Source organism: Alosa pseudoharengus, unplaced genomic scaffold (genome assembly GCF_046254945.1).
Source record: "Alosa pseudoharengus isolate Yale_2024_CS ecotype anadromous, Long Island Sound unplaced genomic scaffold, YU_APseudo_1.1 YU_APseudo_1.1_scf_12, whole genome shotgun sequence".
NCBI classification, from domain to species: Eukaryota; Metazoa; Chordata; class Actinopteri; order Clupeiformes; family Clupeidae; genus Alosa; species Alosa pseudoharengus.
This window is the reverse complement of record NW_027468587.1, coordinates 22,836,976-22,858,481: the sequence shown is the minus strand read 5'-3', so window position 1 is coordinate 22,858,481 and position 21,506 is coordinate 22,836,976. Positions and strand designations below refer to the sequence as shown.

Sequence of the window (21,506 nt, the reverse complement as noted above, 5' to 3'; positions counted from 1 at the left end):
CATGTCCTTGTGAGTCACATGTTGGAACATCTACCCTCTTTGTTGGAACATCTGCAGTCGAGCTGTTCGGCATCTTTTCTACAGTTGTGATCTCAGAGGAGCTTAGTGGTAAAACTACGGTCAACTGCTGATGATGCAAAAATTAAATTAGTGCAATATTTTGTGTTTAGTCCCTGCTGGGGAAAAAACAGCTAGAAACCAGCTTATACTGGTAGCTGGTTTTAGCTGGTCTTTGCTGTATTGCTTCCAGCTCTTGCTGGTCTTTGCTGGTGTAGCCTACATGTAGCTGGTTGTGCCACCAGGTGGACATGCTAACGTTAGACTACCATCTGAGGATGCTGGTCATGCTGGAGTGACCAGCCTGTCATGTAGGATAGCCTACAGCTGGTGTAAGATGATCATGCTGGTGACCAGCTTGCCAAGCCTATTGTTGGTGTAAAATGGTCATACTGGTTTGCTAGAATGACTAACACCAGCAAAACAACCAGCAACACCAGCTAAAATGACCAGCTTGAGGTGGTACACAAGCAAAACCAGCTAATTTACCATCGTAAGTTGGGTAAACCAGCTAAACCAGAAAAACTTGCGAAAACATTCCTTCAGCTGGTCAACCATCATAGGGTGGTCAAACAAGCTGGTCAACCAGCAAACCACCTTAAGCTGGTCAGGCTGTTTTTTTCAAGGGGTAGCCTATCCGTGCTACTAAACCTAAAAGTCCTTTCATCACTAAACTTAACTCAACGGCCAGGAAAATGGTGACCGTTGCAATATCAATCTCATGATCAATTGTTGTTAATTGAACTAGACTTTGTAAGCTCAATGACAACTATGAAATAGCATCTGATGTAACCTGGGTCTGTGCTGTGCGTTGGTCCTAAGATGGTCTGTCTACAGTGCTCTTTATGCCTTTTACTACCAAACAGACAACCAAAGACAGCCGAAAAAAGACTAGTCAACTGAGTGAGTAGGGGTGTAAAGGTAGGCCTGCTACATGTAGCCTACAGTATAACCGTTTGGGTAGGCCTACAGGACGTTAAGTTCAATACAGATGTGTACCAAATGCAGTTTTTAACAGTTATCAACAGGAGGTCAGGAGGTGAATTTCAACACCGAACCGTGACTTCAAAACCGAGGTAGGCCTACGCACCTAACCATGATTTTTGTATACCATTACACCCCTATTGAGTATTGTTGTATAAATGAAAGAAAGTAGCTGTAGACTATTCATAGGCTATAGGAATATTATATTAGGCCTAATCATGTCCCTTTCACAGTAAACTATTACATAGAGTTAAAACACTCATGCAACTCTGCTTCTTGCGGTTTGACTCTTGTTCTTGAATTTTTACTGCTGATGTTGATGGTGGTGATAGTGCAATTGTTGGGGATAATATTACCCTATTTGGTCATGGTGATGTGAGAAGCGAGTCAGAGAATTTCTGTGCAGGTTGTGTGCCTCTGTGCATGAGACATGCTGAGTAAATAAACAAACTTGCATCGCCTTGCAGACGTGCAAACAACGGCAAAATGCTGTTGTCACAATAAGCCTGTGGAGGAGGTGAGAGAGAAGTCTGCGCTTGTTTCATTCCCACCATCAGCTACACCATCAGGGCACTCGACTCGAATGTGGTGGTATGAATACATTAACGCATTGTGTGGGGTGTGAAGTGTGAGGCACGTGTGACTTTAAATAAATCACATGAGAAATGGAGAGAAAAGTGATGTTACTCATGGGTTTGCATAACTTATGTATCCAAAACTTATGTTGCTGGCATTACATTTAAACATATTTTTTTCCCCTTAAAAAATTTTTTCTCAGCAAACATGTTTCCCAGCAAACATTTCTCTCCTTAAACAGCTGATCTCCTTAAACAGCTGAGAATAGTTCATAGACAACATATCAGCTGTTTAAGGAGAGACATCTTAAGGGTTGACATGATTTGTAAATCATAGCACTCTTTTTTTTATTCAAGCGTCCCAACTTTTTCAGAATTCGGGTTGTATTTAAATTTGACTGTTTGTCGCTTAGTGTCTTATCTTATGGATTTTGACTGTCTCTTAGTGTCTTATGTTATGGATTCAAATATGGACAAGATTCATTTTCCAATCCAGAATCTCAAAAATGTATTTATTTGAACTATTTAGACAATACAAATGTAACATTACATAGATCTTAAATTACAACAGATGGTGTTGTCTGTGGGATGGTCAGAGGAATTTTGGCTGTTTGTCATTAAGACAAAAAGAACTAAATGACTCATGGTAACTCATTATAGAGATTCACTGATTCTTCTTCTCCTCTTCACCTGCACTCTCCTCTCCAAGAGACTCAGGAGAAACATGCCTTAGTACATCAGCTCCTCAGTCCATCATTGATTGTGTTGTGCTTCAAATGTGTCCAGGCATAAACATAGGGATTAAAGATAACACTGGATTATTATCACTGAGAGGTTACCATAGGGCTTAGTGTGTATTACAATCAGGAAGATGATGCTGCTCTATCAGTATGAAAAAACGTGACCTGTTACAACTGAAAGGAGAGTCAGACATCTGTGGGGCCATCTGTGAGTATACCGATGCGGTATCTGCATCATGAAAGATGTTTCCTGAAGCCTGGAAGATCTTATCCTGGAGGTTTCTTCAGCTATTGACACAAATAGGTTTTTAATTACATTGCTTCATTTGTATTTGGTTGTGGATGCAGGTCAGCCGGACAGACACAGATTGTGTTAGCTAACTTTGCAGCAGGACATCAGGCCAAGATAACCATCTTATGATCTGTCAAGAGTTCACTGTCTTTGGCTGAGACAGAAATAGTATTGAGTATTTTATTGATAGGATGTGGAAGGAAATATAGTCAGTTATTCTGGTAGGGTTATTTAGCTGCTGATGCATGATTGTTATTGGTATTTGAAGGCTAGATTTGACACATTTGAAAAGCTTTATACGTCTTCCTGTGTGCCAGATAAAGTAGATCATGTAAGCACACACTGCACATGGGGGGGGGGGGGGGTGTCTTCCGTGGTTTATGTTTCCGCTATTATAAGCTGTTGATCTTAGAGTTACAGACCGTTTAAGTCTTAACACACACACACATACATAAAAACAAACAATTACACACATTCATTTAAGAAATGTACACTCTTAAAACAAATCTGTTGTTCCTATCTGGACACAGAGATGTGTTAAAAAAAAAAACACAAGGTGTGTTGTTTTCAACACATTCATTTTAAGAGTGTATGTGTGTGTGATTGTTGTGTGTGTGTGTGTGTGTGTGCGCGCGCATGCATTTGTGTGTGTGTGTGTGTGTGCGTGCTGCATGAACTCCCACAACATCTGGAGTCAGTAGCCCACATCATGAACAGCTGTAGCTTTCTTACAGGGCTGTATACCGCCAGACATTACAGACCTCATAGCTGCTCAGATCCCACGCACAGAGGAAGAGCAGATCTCTAAACACACCACTGCCACTCTAAATGGTTTAATTTGACTGCAAACACCTTCTCTGGAATTGCAAACACACCAGACATTATCTCCATTTGTCAGAATGACAAAAAGGTTAAAATATTTTATATATATATTAAGTGTCATGTGCTTTTGATCTATTTATGGAGGACTCATATTGTACAAAAACTTAAATTCCAGCCTTTGATTTCTGCCACTGAGAATCTAGGATACAAATGCCAGCTCATTGTGTTAGTGTTTGGTAGCCTAGGTCATGTAGGTTGGTGGTCTGTGGACTTTATATTGGGGCAGTGGTGGAGGAAGTACTGAGTACTCAGTACTTAAGTAAAAGTACAAATACACAGAGAAATATTTACTTTAGTAAAAGTAAAAGTACCACAATGATAACCCTACTTAAGTAAAAGTAAGTACCTGCTTTTAAATGTACTTTAAGTATTAAAAGTAAAAGTATTTGCATAATGATTTATTCTCTTAATATCTATATTCTAAAAGAAAAAATAGTATGGGCTGTGGCATTTTAATTAAGCTAGTTTTAGGTTAGGCTATATTCGACTAGATAGTTTTAAGCTAATGCAATTGTGCTTACCATCTGTGGCCCAGTTTACATTCTGACCTACAAGTCTAGAGACTGTAATTCTGGTTATCTACTAGGGTGATCTGCTGAGTATATCATTCAGCAAAACACGAGAGCCTGAAGTTTAACGGGTAGACCAGGGAAACGTCGGGTGGATCGTAATGCCAATTCTGCTGATTGAACAGAAAAGTTGCTGAGAAAGGTGTCTTTATGATTAGGTTCAGTATGATTAGGTTCAGTTTCACTTGTCAGTTCAACAGACAGAGAAATGCACAGAACACAGTTGCATGTCCAGTGTAGCCATGGGTCTGGTGAATATAGCCTACCGAATGCAGATGGCTACAAGCTCACGCTTTGCCTGGTCTAGACTTATGTTTCAAAGATTTAGAAGCTCCAGAATCTGTGGTAGCAACCCCGCCCCCTGGTAAAACAAACGTGTTTGTCAGAGAGAGAAAAAAATCTGATCATAAAATGTATCGTAAAAAGGAAAGATGGTGTTGTAGAAATGTAGCGGAGTAAAAGTACAGATAATTGCTGTAAAATGTAACGAAGTAAAAGTCAAAAGTATGCACTATAATTCTACTTAAGTAAAGTACAAATACGTGGAATATTTACTTAAGTACAGTAACGAAGTATTTATACTTCGTTACATTCCACCACTGCATTGGGGGAATGTAAAACGGCCAAGCAGGTATACTGTCCCATATCAGCAGTTATAGGAAGCATGTTTATTTGGAAGAAACAATGTCTCCCTTGAACCTGTAAAAACGCATGATACATTGCTGAACTGCTTTAATCTACTGGATTATTCAGAAGATTTGATTCCTTATGTAACTTGACTTGGAATCAAAGGAATCAAATAAAGTATATAAAATGTGTGTTTGTCTGTGTGTGTGTGTGTGTGTGTGTGTGTATGTGTGTGTGTGTGTGGTTGATCAGCAACACCCCCCCAGCATATGTGGTTGATCAGCAACACCCCCCCCCCCCACACACACACACACACAAACACATCCCTCCATCTGTTCCCTTCAGAATCATTCTTTTCTCATGACATCATTTCTCTGTTGCTTCTTTTGGTTCTATGAACGATTTTTGAAATTTAGATCATGTTAACCATTAATGTTGGTAACATTGCCAATGCCACACAATGCCACACAATCTGCGTCAAACCTGACAGACATCTTGGTCTTCATATTTATTTTTAGTCATATCATTTAAATATCATTAGCATGTTGAGCACTGTTTCCTGTGAAAGACTTCCTGGTGTTTGATTCCTAAAGCCCTGTTAACATATACTGTTATTCACTTTTCGCTTGTCGTCCCAAAAGCAAGTCGCCAGTGGTTATTTTGCCTGTAATCGCTGAATCAGTAACATTACATGGGATCTTGTTGCTATCGCTTACAGTCTGATTGGGCCTTAAAGTGACTGGAGTAAGAAGAGAAATGTGGGACTGCTCTTCAGTCTGTTGAGAGGAGTATGTGAGATCACATTGGTGTGATCTCACGTCAAAAGATCGTCAAAAAAGAAACAGGCTACCAAAAACAATTTGCTCAAGAAGGGATGACAAGAAATGCATGCCATTGACAGTTATTCATTACATTTCACCTGAGTCAGTGGCAGTTTTCAATATGACTTAAGTGGAAAATGTTGGGTGCCATTCCACATATGTGGGTTTCTGGTGCGTATATGGTCACAACACGTAATTGTTTCCTGAGTCTTTTGTGTGAACCAAAATGATACCAACTTTGGGAAACACTTGATAAAGGGCATGTGTTTCTTTAAAGGTTAAATGAGCTGCATATGTTATAATGACCAGTTGCATTGTACAGTACATGGTGTAAAATAATCACAGACTGACACATAGAAAACAAACCAACTCAACATTTCAACTTTTGTAGAAGATGGGTGAGTTTGCCTTGCGTGACCTTTTTATAATGTGGTCACACAGTAAAGTATGTCTATAGATAGACATGAAGTCTATGAAGATGGTCTTATTCTCCTGACTGTGTTTTCTACTCTTGTAAGGTGTTCATATTTTTTAAATCAATACAGCCATAACAATTTATGTAACAATACTTAACAGATGTTTACTTTAGCTCAAGGGGTATATTTGCCATTTACCCCTGTGGGATCACATTTATAAACATACATTTTTAAGTTTTTGTGAGAAAATTAGGAAATTGTTTATTTCTTAGAACTTAATCAGAACAGGTGAAAGTGTTGTGTGAAATGTAAGAATTGTGTAACTTTGTGTGGGAATAGCAGGTGCAGAAAGACAGCATTCCCGCACACAGACACCTACACTCAGACACGCACACATACAGACACACAGAGACGCACAGACACACACAGACACACACACACACACACACACACACACACACACACACACACAGAGCAGGAATTGAACAGCATTGAAAATAAGTAATTTTTTATGTTCTTCACAGAAAATGAGCCAAGGCCAATGAGTTTGAGTTAGAAGAAATAATACATAGCATAATTTTTCTTTTAGCAAACATTGAAAACGGGTCCCACAGACCCGAGCACCTTACAAGAGTTAACCCTCTACAGTGACCACAACATGCTATACAGTGAAAATACTGGGCATGACAACATGAACAAATAAATAATAAAGTTAGAAACTGACTCAAGATAAACACTGTAAGAAAAGGGTTTCTTGTGGTGAATGCAGCAATCAGTATTTATTTCAATAAATAGCAGTCATGCACGAAGCATGAAACCTCACAGAATTCAGCATCATCATAGAAAACAAAATCAATGTCACTGCACTTTGATGTCACTGTACACACATTCATTTGCAGATCTCAACACACTTCCATCAGATCTTCTAAACGGCACTGACATGTAATGTACTTCATGTACTTCATCCTAAAACAGCAAAAAACCCACACATGCATGTCATAGAAAGTCATGTAAAACGTATGTTTGTATTAAAAGTGGTCAGCATCTGAAATACTCTGTGCACTGAAAAAAAATAAATATAACCAAGTGTTATTAATCGTATATTAAGATCGAAAAAATCTATTTGTTTTCCGTCTTAAAATGAATGTGCTAAAAACAACACAACTTGCATTGTTTTTAACACATCTCTGTGTCCAGATGGGGACAACACCATTTTTGTGTTGTTTCCTTTTTTATTTGTTACACAATATGTGCTGAAAATAACACAACTTGTGTTGAAAACAACACAACTTGCATTGTTTTTAACACATCTATGTGTTCAGATAGTGACAACACATTCGTTTCAAGAGTGAAGAGACTTACCTAGCGCTCTCTCGAAAGATCATTTTGATTTAATTTAAGAACACTTTGACTTATGGATTGTTATCAAGACAAATGTACTCAATGCACTGACAAACACATTTGCTTGTGTTTAGGAATTTTTTGCTTAACGCACTGGCAGACAAATTTGCTTGTTTTCAGGATGATACGTCTTAAATTAAATCAAACTTTTTTTTAAATTAAATGATTTTATGAGAAAGCGGTAAGTCTCTTTATACTGAAAACAATACCAACTACATTTTTTTATCTTGATATAAGGTTAATAAGACTTTTTGGCAGTGTGGTACTCCCTACCTTGTAATGCATGTCTTACCTCTGATCTGGAGTTGAAATGACAAACTCCATGACAATGACAATCTCTGAGACAATCAATGTTGGATACTGTGAATCAATCAATCAATCAATCAATCAAAGAGTCAATCAATTATATGGAATAATGTTATGCAATACACATGGGTCCAATGGGTCATCACACACAATTAACCCCTCTTTTTCTCTTACCTTCAACTCTTCTTCTGTGACACGCAACCAACACAACAACTAGACAACACAAACTTAAACAGACAGTTAAACTGATCCATATTGACTTCACAGCTCGGGAGCTGCCGGGAGAGACCGGTGCTGATAAAAAGAAGAAAATAAAAAAAAACATTTGGGAAAAAAGACTTACACATAATATAATGTTTATTATTCCTATTCTCCTTAATGTATTTTTACCAACTTTTTAAACTGTTTACTGTTAAATTTAACTTTGTATTGTTGTTATTTGTATGCCGCTGTAGACAAAATCATCTGCTAAATTCCATAACCATAGCCATGACTTATACATACTATTCAATCTATACAAATAAACATATTTTATATAATATATTTTCATATGATTAGGCCTATAGTGAGCATATCAATTAATGATCTCCATGCTTACTTTTTTGTGATGTTTCCACCTGAACTATACAAGTTTGAGGATCATAATATACTTTACCTACGTTCTCTGAATAAGTACCATTTTCTGTGTTCATGCCAGGGGCGTTTGTTATGTCCTTTGTAAAGTTTCCAAACCCATTATGGAAAGCTAGAAAATACATGTTTTAAAAATGGTGAAACACATTGAACATTCACCATATGGCATTTAGGTGTAGCAAATACAAACACAAAAGACTTCATCTATATGAAATGAACAGTCTCTGACCCCAGACAGTTATACAAATCAAGCAGACTCATTTCTATGGTAGTTCAATCCATATGTGTTTATTTATTTGATGCTGTGTTGTTGTTTTTAAGCTATATTTATGCAATATTCAACATATCTTAGAATAAGAAATGAATGTGTACCTGAACTATTTGATTGAATGTTGTCTTTTTTATGCCCACCCTTAAGAGTGACAATGCAGTCCACCCGTCCATCTGGTTTCTTTGATTTGTGGTATACAGTGATGTTCACTCTATCAGTGACCACAACAAGTGGATCTAATGTCTCAATGTCACTGCGTTTGCTGCACAGAAGACTACAGTTCTGTGGAGATTGCCTTTCATCGAAAGTGCCTATGTGATAATCATACAGATGTGCATAGTAACATTGAATTTATTGATTGCATGGTTGTTCATAACACATTAATATTTATTTGTGCATCACTGCTCTTTTCATGGTTATTATCTATTCTATGTCTATTTGTCTGTCTATTTTGATCTTACCAGAGACAATGCAAAGTATCAATGAAAAAGCTCTTTCTTGTTGTCCATCTCCTGATATAATCCAACAAGTGTAATTCCCCGCTATATGTTCTTCAATGTTGGTTAAGACAAGAGAGGAATTTTGAGAATATTGTCTATCTCTATTCCCTGTCAGTGGCTGAAAGGTCCATTGAACAGCTTTGCCCATCGCACCAGTACATTCATGTTGATAGCCATCACCTCTAACAGCATACCACCACTTTGATGGTGGAGTCTTCTTTTCTGTTAGAGAAACAATAAGAGGAAAGAGGCTCTTTTAATTGTTTACAAAACACCACATGTAAGATGAAACTGCTAAAGCCAGAGCTCCCATAGCATATAAATCTCACCTAAAATCAACTCAGATGTGGTGATGGTGTATGGTGATGTGTTCAGGTATACTTCACAGACATAAACTCCTTCATCCTCTTCATTAAAGTCTTCAATAACCAATGACATATTTCTTGCAACTGTCCTTTTTGGGTGATCTTTTATAAGTGAGTTAATAACAGATCGCCCTTGTTTGTTTATGTGAAACATCAAGAGCCGTTTAGAGCCCTGGTCTTTACTGAAGAACCACTTGACTTCATCGGTACCAGCGGTATTCAAACTTCCACAGTTTATAACTGTTGTGCTCCCCAATAAAACGTGTTGAAGAGCTGAGAGTAAAAAAAAAAAAAAGCTTAAAAACATTAAACAGATTTCATTCATTATATTTTAAGGATTGTCAGACACTGAAGCAATTAAGTTATCACAAATACTTTTGTTTGGCGACACGCAGCAGCTCCCTAGGCAGGTCAACACTAAGATGATGATCCTCATCCCACTGTCCACAGTATACCTTCAACAGAACGTAAGATACGTGACCATGGAGGAAAACTGAGGTGGGGCAACTTGATGAGCATCAGAAGAAAATGCTTTTAAGGCTGCACCTTTCCCCCTTCATTATGAATTACAATGTCTTTCTGCTGATATCATCACTCTTCTGTAAACTAAACTAATATTAACTTGATTTTAAAATCTTAGACAATACACTCAAACTAGTCGGCTAAATCCACTATTGTAAGAAAAGAGAAGACCCTTACTTCAACAGCAGGTACTTTCCGAGATCAGACGGGCCTCAGCAGAAAAGCGTCAGCATGACACATACACACAGAGGATGCGAGTGCATCTCTCAGAGAGGAGGTGGTTTGTGGTTTAATTTTTCCACCTCAGCATCTATAAACGACCACTGAGGGAGCGGTTTTGTGTGTCACATGGTGTCAAATGGGAGGAGCAGGTTTACAGGGAACAGAAAGTTACTGGTCTGGTTTAGAAATGGAGTGATTTGTATATTGGGTCTGCTAATCTGGATTGGAAACATTGGACTGGACTGGACTGTAAATTGAATGATTTCAGAGTGAATGTGTGTTGAGGTTAGTTGGGCCTCTTAAAAATGTTGGCACCTACAACGGTGAATGTAATACACACCACTCACTAAAACTGTGTTATTTTAGGCCTTGCAAGAGAACGCTGAGAGAAAGAAAGGCTGATTATGACTCGTAACTATGATCAGAGACCTATTAATGAGAAGCCAGAGCACTCAAAGAATCCTCCATAGAAATGCATGGAATTAGTTCATAAGGCCAATCAATATGGCCATTGTCTACACATATCCCACCCATTCCTGTATGCCTCCCCATTCACTTGAATAGGAAAATAGCTACCCAAGCCTGATAACTGCCCAAAGTGCGTTTCCAAGATGGCTGCAGAGTAGGGGACTTGCCTATAAGGACTGTCCTGATTTTGAGCCCGAAACTGTGAATAGCTTTCAGGAGGCTGTGTGCCCCAACAATGCCAAGAGAGGAACAGATAGTTTGACATCAGCTTTGAATTCTCTTTGAGGATTCTGATATCTAGACAGGAGCTTCAGTCTTAGTCCCCGTCCACTCGAGAATGAAAGGTTTGGAAAACTATTTTTTCTTACCATTTTCAGACATTAACTTGTCCACATGGAAAGTCGCCATGGCAGAGTTTTCACACAAATTCACAAAGAAGAGTTAATAACAACATCAGGAGCACTCATGTGAAACACGCATTATTTCTACGGAAAATTTAATTTTCAATTCAAGTGTAAAAATAATAAAGTTAATTTTTAAGATCAGGGCTTCTGACGGCTATATTACTTTTGGCATTATGTCTGGTATAGAGCTGTGACATCAGCATTTTGCCTGTCCAACACGGCAACGATAGGCCAAAGCATCAGGCTTAAAGCTAAATTTAATGACAGAATGAAGAGGGAGGAGCCAATGCGATTGATTTTGATGTTATGGGGTCTTGAAATTAAAATAGTTAAATAGATTACTTTTGGTTTATTCTTCCCAAGGTAGAGGTGTGATTTTGAATGTACCAGCAGGTCCTGGTTTATTGGAAGTTAATTAAGTCAAACATAATTTCATACCACATAACAAACCGGTGTGGAATACAGGCTTTGTAAAATCTCAGTGTATTTGGATGAATGGCGATCCACATCCGTTACCCCCTTTTTTCTTTTCTTGTCTTGTCTTTTCTTTTCTTTTCTCTACTTGCTTCTGCTCGGCTTTGTGGGTGTGATTTTGTGTGGCTACAGTGCCATGCTTGTTTGTGTATGATTTTTTTACACATAAATACACAGCATTCCCTCTCGGAAAAGTGTGTTTTTGGGCACCTAAAATGCCATTGTCGTGTGAACGCAAGACCAAAACGATTAAAAAAACTTTACCGTTTTCACAAAAATACTGTTTTCATTTAGTTTCATTTACGTGTGGACGGCACTTATGGCATTTACGTGTGGAGCTTTAAGTCATGAGGACCTTCTGCTCATACTTTCATTGATGTATTACATATTTCTCCAGCTGTTGCCCAAGTCTAACAACTTCATGGTGTGTTCACATCCATGCAGTTGGTTGACTAACTGTGGATTCATCATTTTTAAAAGCATCTTAACCATCTCATTCTCCATTGCTCTAGGCTTCAATCTCTTGAAGAAGGCCTGGAATACAAATGTGAAATCCCTCATACTCTCATGGGGTAACTGAACTCTATTACGGATCCTCTCCTCTAACCCATCTCCCACCAGTGATGTGCCGAGCCCTGCAAGTTAGACATGGGGTGCAGAGCAAGGAAGTCCTCACACTTGGAAATTTACAAAAATGGGGTCAGCATCATCATCTGAACCAACGAAAGAGGGGAGATCAACTCAATTGGAAAATCCCGATCAACAGTGTGTGAAACCTCACCAGGATAGAGAGGAAGGTTATTAGGTTCAGGATCGAGATCAGCAGATGACGTCTGCTGATAACCGATACCAGCAGGAGGGCTAGACTCTTGGAGACGGATAAATCTAAATGTTTTAGCAAGCTTCAACTGAATCTTTGATGGCATGAACCTGTGAATGCGCGTCCTGTTTCTTGGTGTTTTAAGCCCCCAACGTTTTCTTTAAGGCAGTGCTGCCTGGAAGGCGCTAGGGTAAGGCATGGGTTAAGGTTAGGGTAAGGGTTAGGATTAGGTGCCTTTAAGTCATCGGTCACAGCACTGCCTGGAAGACGACGTTGGGGGCTTAAAACACCATTGAGCGCAGGTCCTGCAGCTCAGGCTTAACTGTTCTATTTATTTTTTTCTGAAATAGAAGAAGGAAAACAATCTAATAAAAGCACCAGGCAGCATGATTTTACAGTGTAGCACTGGTCGTTTTAGCTGTTGGCTGCAGCAACTCGAGCTAGGTAGTACCTTTTTTTTTATTGTTTTTCTTTTAAATCAATAGTACTTGGGGACCTCAAGAAACCGAGATCTGTGTGAAAGAGTTGCCAGAGTTGTCAAAACAAGGACATGGCAAAACCAGCTGCTTTGCTGCAAGTTACTTACTGAACAATGATAAGAAGACAGTTCTTAACACAGATATGTGTCCATGGATATCAGTGTGTATGTTCTCTAACAACAAATTCTTTGGTCATTCCTCTTTGTTACTGTGGCCTGTTATGATGGTCAATCCTCTTTGTTTCTATGTCTGTTTATGATCCAATCAGCACATAACCAAACAAAACACCCTTGATGTGAGCACCAACAAATACCAATAAGTTTAATAGTCTAGCCCTCTATTTTGTACTTAACTGTTTAAACATTTTTAATACAGCCTTTATATGCTTTTATGTACCCTTGCAGCAGGACAGGGCAAGGTAGCCAGTCATATTAAATTCTAAGATGATGAAAATGAAGGCCAAGAAATGGACTTTACTGTCTTTCGTGGATACATGAATTTGGTTAAGTATTTTATTCTAAGGGTGTGGGGAGATTTACAAATGTTTTATTCTTGTGTAATAGATAAAGTAGCCTCATTGACACCAGACCACACATCTCAATATCCATTGATTTACGGGTGTAGCAGTGAAATTTAGCTTACATTACATTAATACACAGGATTAGATGTTAAAATCCCTTGTGCCAAAATCCAAGGTAAAAACACATTCAGAAGCCCCTGCTCAAGTTTAACTTTAAAAAGCACACTACCCACAAATCCGCCAACAAATGGTCACAAGCACAATACAAATGGCCCATCCAACAGCAGTAGCCTATATAGTTTGCGGCATGTCATTGGGGTTATCAAGTGGGCACCCTCATTCACCGATGATTTGTTAAGTTAGGCCCACGACACCTCATGAAGGCTTAACAGTGAAACCAGCGTCCTGGAGACACTCCCCTCCATGCTGCCACCATATTACCACATTGAAATATCCAATACCCAAAATACTCTTAACCAGCCCAGGCATGGTCAAGGTTGGCTAGGTTGGTCCGTCCCGTTGATGTGGACTGAACCATAACCATAAAAAACCTTGGCCAACCAACCATCAACCTAGGCACAGCCCATCACAAACACAAAACAAATTAGCCAGTTAGCTTAGCCCGTTAGCTTAGGCCCCATCCCAAACACAAAACAAATTAGCCAGCAGTTAGCAGTTAGCTTACGCCCCATGCTGCCACCATATTACCACAACAAACATCCAAATACCCTTAACCAACCTAGGCATGGTCTAAGTTGGCTAGGTCGGTCCGTCCCGTTGATGCGGACTGAACCATAAACCATAAAAGAACCTTAGCCAAGTACCATCAACCTAGGCACAGTCCATCACAAACACAAAACAAATGAGCCAGTTAGCTTACCTTAGCTTGCGCCCCAGGAAGGGTAACTTCTCCTTACCCACGTACAAAACAAATGAGCCAGTTAGCTTACCTTAGCTTGCGCCCCAGGAAGGGTAACTTCTCCTTACCCACAACCATTCGCTTGCCCGTTCTGCTGCTAAAGACATGTTACTAACCACCTGCCTTAGACTTCGACCACAAATGCCCAATTCAGACAGCAAGCCAATAGCAGATCTGGCCACAAACCCACGTGCACCGATTTCAATAGGCCTTAATCGTGCACTCCACCCTCGCTTAGCTGCCTCCTCTGCTATTTCAGTGTATTTAGCTCTCTTCAGCTCATTGGCCACTTCCACTCTGTCTTCCCAAGGAACAGTGAGTTCAATGAAGTAAACTATCTTCTCTGAATCCGACCATAGAATTACGTCGGGACGTAGCTTAGTACTCACTATATGTGGAGGTACCGCCATCTGCTGGCCAAGATCAACCTTCATTTCCCAGTCCGCCCCATTTTTCAACTGGCCGGTTTTACACCTGGCCTTCGCGGAACAAGGTTTATCCCCCTGACGTACAAAGTTCATTTGCCTTACCCCTTTACTAGCTGCTAATGAATTGACTTCTCTTCTTTTATCCTCTATTTCCGCTGCCACACATTTCAATACCTGGTTATGACGCCACGTATACCGCCCCTGGGTGAGACTTACCTTGCATCCTGATAGGATATGGTGGAGACTGCCCACACGAGCAAAGTATGCATTTATCATCCTCACCAAACCATTGACTTAAATTCTTGGGAGATGGGAGCACATCATATGTAGCACCTAACATAAATCTGATCTTACCAGCCTCCATGCCCCATAGATCTTTCCAATTAATCCGTCTTTTTTCCACCCCTTCCCAGTTCACCCACTGCCCTTGTTTTGCCTGCGACACTGCCTTAGTACATCTTACAGCCTCCTCCTGTCTATGCATTTCCTCCACTACCATTTTCCTCTTTTCTCCTGCAGAAGCCTTACTCCACAAGGGGTTACTTGCACCCACCCCTAGACCCCCCCGCCCGTGCTGCACATGGCCCATTATATCCCTATGCTTCAATGCTGATTGAGCTTGCTTAACTGCCTGCTCTGGGTTCCACTTCCTCCCTGCATTAACTGTGGGTGCAACTTTCCTCACCACTGGGTCCTTGGACTGAGTAAGAGTCAATTCCAATCTAGCCTTAGCACACTTAAATTCCTCTGTCAGACTAGATATTGGCAACTCTACAATACCCTTCCCATACAAGGCTACACTGCTTAAGCAGCGTGGGACTCCGAGCCATTTTCTGACAAAGGAGTTGATCATTTTTTCCAACCTCTCTACCTTTGACAGAGGAACTTCATAAACTGTCAATGGCCACATTAGCCGAGGCAACAAACCAAACTGCAAACACCACAGCTTGAGCTTACCTGGCAGCCCCGACTTGTCAATTTTTGCAATACCTTGCCTAGTGACCTGTCTCAAGTCTTCAACCTGTGATTTATCACTAAGGCTTGCATCATACCACCTTCCCAGACTCTTCACTGGTTTCTCCAGAACTGTGGGAATCACCTCCTTATTTATAGCAAACTTCTTATCTGTTACCTTCCCTTTAACAATTGAGAGACTCCTAGACTTACTTGGTTTCACCTTCATTCTGGCCCATTGCAGATTACTATTTAACTTACCCAGCAACCTGTTGGTGCATGGAACGGTTGTCGTCAAGGTTGTCATGTTGTCCATGAAAGCCCGAATCGGGGGGAGGCGTGGCCCTCCCTGCAACTTCTCCCCGCCCACTACCCATTTTGAGGCCCTAATGATGACCTCCATTGCCATTGTAAAAGCAAGTGGGGAGATGGTACATCCGGCCATGATTCCTATCTCAAGTTGTTGCCAACCTGTGGTGTACTCAGCTGTAGTAAAACATAATTGAATATCCAGAAAGTATGCTTTTACTAGGCTTTTAATGCTACCTGGGATTCTGAAATAATCAAAGGCCTTCCACAACAGACTATGCGGCACAGACCCAAAAGCATTAGCCAAATCCAAGAACACAACGTGCAGGTCTCTCTTCTCACGCTTTGCTAATTGAATTTGGTGCCAAATCATGCTGGTATGCTCTAAGCACCCGGAGAAGCCAGGAATTCCAGCTTTTTGCACCGTGGTATCAATTAGTTTATTCCTTTCAAGGTAATTTGTCAGTCTCCGTGCCACCACACTGAAGAAAACCTTCCCTTCAACATTCAGTAGACTAATTGGCCTAAATTGATTAATCTCCACTGCGTCCTTTTCTTTGGGAATAAATATTCCCCCAGCCCTCCGCCAAGCCTTGGGAATACTCTGCTTTTTCCAAACTATCTTCATTAATTGCCATAAAAATCTTAAAACATCTGGTGCACTCTTATACAACCGGTAGGGCATTCCATTAGGTCCCGGGGCTGAAGAGGCCCTTGCACGTTTTATTACTTCTTGCACCTCTTTCCACCTTGGTGGACTATCGTCACATTGGCTACTTAATTCACCAATAGGTGGGATATCAGCAGGAAGTACCATCTCCCTGAACCTCTCCCTATCTTTGTGCACTCCCTCTAAATACTCCTCAAGCTTCTGCTTAGGTTCCAAAAGACTACCACTCTTCTGCATTACAAATAAAGACTTAACAAACTTAAATGGGTCTTTATAGAATGCTAGTCGAGCTCGTGATTTCTTCTTCCTATTTTTCCTAATATTTTCAGCTCTTCTTAGCACTACCAACCGCTCCCTCACATCTGCCTGTAGACAGTCAATACCTTCCTTCTCATCATCTGTAGCTTTTCTCCACTGCTTCTTAAGCTGCCTCCTCTCCTTGATAAGTTTATCTATCTCCTGCTGGCGCCTAGATTTAACTACCTCATGTTGCCGTTTTGTCCTTCTCTCAATAGTCCCAAATCTTTCCTTACCATAGCTATGAATAATGTCTCCCATTTTCTCTAATTTGCTTTCAGCCGTCCCCTTGAGCTGACCCAGGATACTGACCAAATCACTATTAACATCTTCCCACATTCTACATTCTGCTGCGCCTGGCCATCTAACCCCAGGCCTATGACCATTAATCTTCTCCCTCCTTGGCTGACTGGCCTCTCTTTCTGCCTCAGTGCTAGAACTTTCCTCAACAACAGGGGTACTGATGTCCTGCGAACTGTGGATTTCTTCCTGTCGCTGAACTTCAACCGACTGACTTGATGCACTTCTTAAGAAATAGCTATCAATGCGGGGACCCTGTGTTCCCTCTACCAAGTACTTCTTTTTCCCTTGATGAATTTTCAGGCCCTTTAGACTTGTAACCTTCTGCCAACCACACACACACATCTGCAGCTTTTTCTCAGTTTTCTCTGAACTAGTGGCTTCCACAAACATGTTTTCCTTACTCGAAACCAAATTCGTTCCAGGGTCAGTAACCATTACATTTCTCTACCAAATCGTTTAGTAAGTGCAGCAATCAAATCTTTCTTGCAGGTTTTAAATGTAGTTTACTCAATTCCAAAGAAAATACTCATCCATGTTAGCCTGGCTAACGTCAGACCTCATCTCATTGAGATGGGGTCTGGGAACTAGACATTAATTTTCTCGTATTTGAAACGTGGTTTACGAATGCCCAGAGCCGCTTATTGGGCGCTACGAATGTCTATCAAATGCGTCTGTACGTAGCTCATAACGGCTTCGGTGTGTCATCATCGTCTTGCTGCTCTCCCTCCGTTCTGTGATTGGTTCCTTCGTTGAGGTGAAAACGAAGTCCATAGAATCCAGGCTGCCTAGCAGCGTGAATAAAATCGCGCATAAGGCAGCATGGGAAAACCCAGGCTACATCCATGTATGTTTAACCAGAGACTTTCTAATGAGGAGACACAGCACTCAAAATATCCTCCATAGAAAGGCGCCAATATGGTAGTTGTCTACACATATTCTGCCCCTTCCGCGGCCAAAAGTCGACATGTGAATACATCATGCCAATCATGTGGTGTGTTGTGAATAAATCGTACCAATCATGTGGTGTGTTGTGAATAAATCGTACCAATCATGTGTTGTGATCTCGCTGTTGGTGTCGTGGTTTCTGCACGCGCAGTTCTGTCCGATAAGTGCCCAAAGTGCTTTGCAATATGGCTGCCGAGTGGAGGGACTTGTGAGTGGAGGCCTAAAATGACTTTGGTTTAACCCTGTTGCCATCAGCGCAGCCATTAGTTGTGTTGAATGCATTGCTCCATCTGTGATCATGTAAAGCCCACCCCATGACGGATAAGCGATTGTGATTGGTTCCTGGCTTTTTGGAACATTGAAAATGGGTGTTAACGGCCTATTTGACAAACTGGCCTGCAGAACGAATTCAACAAGTCCGTTTGGGATTCTCAGGCTACAGATTAAGTACCGTATTTTCCGGACTATAAGTCGCACCAGAGTATAAGTAGCACCAGTCAAAAAATGGAGGAAGAGGATATAAATATATATATGTTGCACCTGAGTCGCAGGACCAGCCAAACTATGAAAAAAGTGCAACTTATAGTCCATAAAATACGGTAGATGATAAAAACAAACTGCAGGACGGAGGAAGGAGGTGTCTGTGGTTTATGTGTTTAGCTGTTGATGTTACAGCACATATCATTTGCATCATAGGCAAGAAACAAGTGTGGTTGTCAGTTGTTGTGTGTGGTGTGCTGTGGTTGAACAGCATTAAGCTTTTGTTGTTGTGTTTACTTGTTTCCTCTCTATGACAACCTCTACCCCCGACCCCCGGCCCTCCCCCCACACACACATCTGCACGTCCCTCAATGTGTTAACTTTCAGAATCATTCTTTTCCGTCCTCCGCTCACTCTTCGCTTATCATCTGTAAAGCATTTCATATTGCCAGTGGTTATTTTGCCTATAGTCCCTGAATACATTAACATCACATGGTATCTTGTTGCTAGTAGTTTGCCATCTGAATGGAGCTTAAGGTGACCGGAGGAATAAATAAAATGTGGACTGCTGTTGGGTCAAAGTGTCTGTCTATGGTGATTGCTTCATTCTCCTGACTGTTTTTTTTTTGTTTGTTTTTTTGTTTCTCAACCGTACACCCATTACATTGAAAATACTGGGCATGACAAAATGTGCAAATGAGTAATGAAGGTAGAAACTAACCCAAGATAAACATTGTAAGAAAAGGAGTGGTGCATGCAGCAATCAGATTTGTTCCAAGGAATAGTGGTAACGAAGCATAAAAACTTTCAGGATTCAGAATCATTACAGAAAATCTAAATCATTTTGCATTTTTCACTTTGATGCCACTATACATACATTCACTTCCATATCTCAACAAAATCCCATCAGATCTTCTAAAGGGCACTGAAAAGTAAAGTACGTCAGTCTAAAACAACAAAAGAAAAAAGAAATAATGCAACATAATCAGGTGGAACCCACACACTCATAGAAAACCATGTAAAACGTATGTTTGTAAAAATGGTCAGCATATTAAATACTCTGTGGTACTCCCTACCTTTAAGGGGGGCATTGTAATCAATGTTTTACATCAATCAAGTTATATAATGTTATTGTCACAGCTTTGCCAGGTTCTTCAGCAGCACCTCACTCTGCACCAGCCACTTCCCCAGCCACGCCCACTCATCAGACTCACACTCCTGTTACTCATTCTCTCTCCCCTACCTACTGAAGCCTATCACCTGCAGCTGATCAATCAGCTGATCAGCTGCACTATATCAGGCCTCCCTCCACACACACACTTTGTCTGGCCTCGTCAATGCTGTACGAAAGACCCAGCCAAAGACTCGCTCCCTCGTCTGCGCTTCAGTATTCGTTGGATTCAGTTAAGTTTTGGACTTATGAACTTTGTTGGACTTTGCCCTCTATCTTTAGTTGCCTTAGTCTGATCTCCTGTGTGTTTGCTTTGCTTTGTATTCTGGACCTACAAGTACTTTTCTGTTGACCATTCAATAAATCTCCATCACCGTGTTCACTTCTCCTAGTCCTCCTTCTGTGTACCGTGACAGAAGGCCAGACCAGGCAATGCAGCCTCAAAATGCAGACCCCTTCCGGGAGCTCGTGAATGAGTTTCGCCAGGCCCTCACAGCTGCACAAGCCCACCCTGCTCCTCCACCAGCAGTCCCCTCCAGCCCAGTAGTCAACCCCACGCCCTATTCTGGTGCACCCGAGGGATGTAAGGGCTTCCTCCTGCAATGCTCCCTGGCCCTGGAGATGCAAGCACACCGGTTTCCAACAGGGCGATCTCGAATTGCCTACATCATCTCTTTGCTCTCTGGGCGTGCCTTGCAATGGGCAGAAAGTGTATGGAGCCTCGATGGCCCTGCGACGACATCCGTGGACGACTTTGTGGAGCATTTCGCGGAAGTGTTTGGGCTCCCAGAGGGTGATTCATCGGCCCAGGCCCAGTTGCATGCTTTGAGGCAAGGAAAACGACCAGTCACCGAATACTCCCTCCAATTCCGCACCCTCGCTGCAGCCAGTGGATGGAATGAGGCCGCACTCATCACAGCTTTCCGACAAGGACTAGAGCCCAACCTGCGTCTCCAACTCTCTACCTATGATGATGCCATGGGACTGGAACGGTTCATCCAGCTAGCAGTCCGAGTTGCTCACCGGAGGGACAGTTGCCTACAAGAACTCCTCTCAGCCCCATCACCAGTACAAGCACCACCCAGGTGGGAAGCAAGTTCCACAAGATCTTTTGAGCCCATGCAGGTGGACACTGTGCGGCTTACACCAACTGAACGCCACTGCCGTCTCACTCAGGGCTTATGCCTCTACTGTGGAGCCTCAGACCACATCATTGCTCAATGCTCTACAAGACCACCCCGACCGGTGGTGAGTACTGTATGTAACCCTAATGTTCATCTGAAACTTCCTCTCATGCCTGTAATTCTAATGGATTCTGTGTCCTCCCATACGGCCTCCGCTCTGATCGATTCCGGTTCAGCTGGGAACTTCATCTCCGGCTCCCTCTGCCAGCGCCTCCAGCTCCCGAAGACCCGCTGTGCGACCCCCTTCAACATCCACTCCATAGTAGGTAGGCCTCTAGCCCGCAAGCGGGTTCAATACCAAACACCTGTTCTTGAAATGCAAGTTGGGAGACTCCATGCTGAGGCTATCGTTTTTTGTACTTGAGTCTACTACTGATTTGATCTTGGGGCGTCCATGGTTAGTGCAACACTCACCTACAATCTGTTGGTCTAATAGTGAAGTTCTTAGTTGGGGTGATCAATGTCAGGTCACTTGCTTCCCTGAGCTCCCACTTCTAC

At 41.4% G+C, this 21,506-nt stretch overlaps 1 protein-coding gene across 2 annotated transcripts; it reads right to left on the bottom strand.

Moving 5' to 3' along the window:
• Positions 1–6,509: 6,509 nt before the first annotated feature.
• On the bottom strand, positions 6,510–10,232 carry LOC143118416 (uncharacterized). 2 transcript variants are annotated; one of them, XM_076279474.1, is made up of 9 exons: positions 10,139–10,232; positions 9,815–9,894; positions 9,404–9,712; positions 9,036–9,296; positions 8,676–8,885; positions 8,326–8,415; positions 7,845–7,964; positions 7,657–7,724; positions 6,510–6,929 (listed from the first exon to the last, which is right to left on the bottom strand). In XM_076279474.1, exons 2-9 carry the CDS (start codon positions 9,873–9,875, stop codon positions 6,822–6,824), a joined length of 1,227 nt encoding a protein of 408 aa, XP_076135589.1. In that variant the 5' UTR covers positions 9,876–9,894; positions 10,139–10,232; the 3' UTR covers positions 6,510–6,821. The 2 variants fall into 2 exon arrangements, 1 of the variants encoding a protein (XP_076135589.1); XR_012986142.1 differs by lacking the exon at positions 6,510–6,929 and adding an exon at positions 6,939–7,025.
• Positions 10,233–21,506: the final 11,274 nt, after the last annotated feature.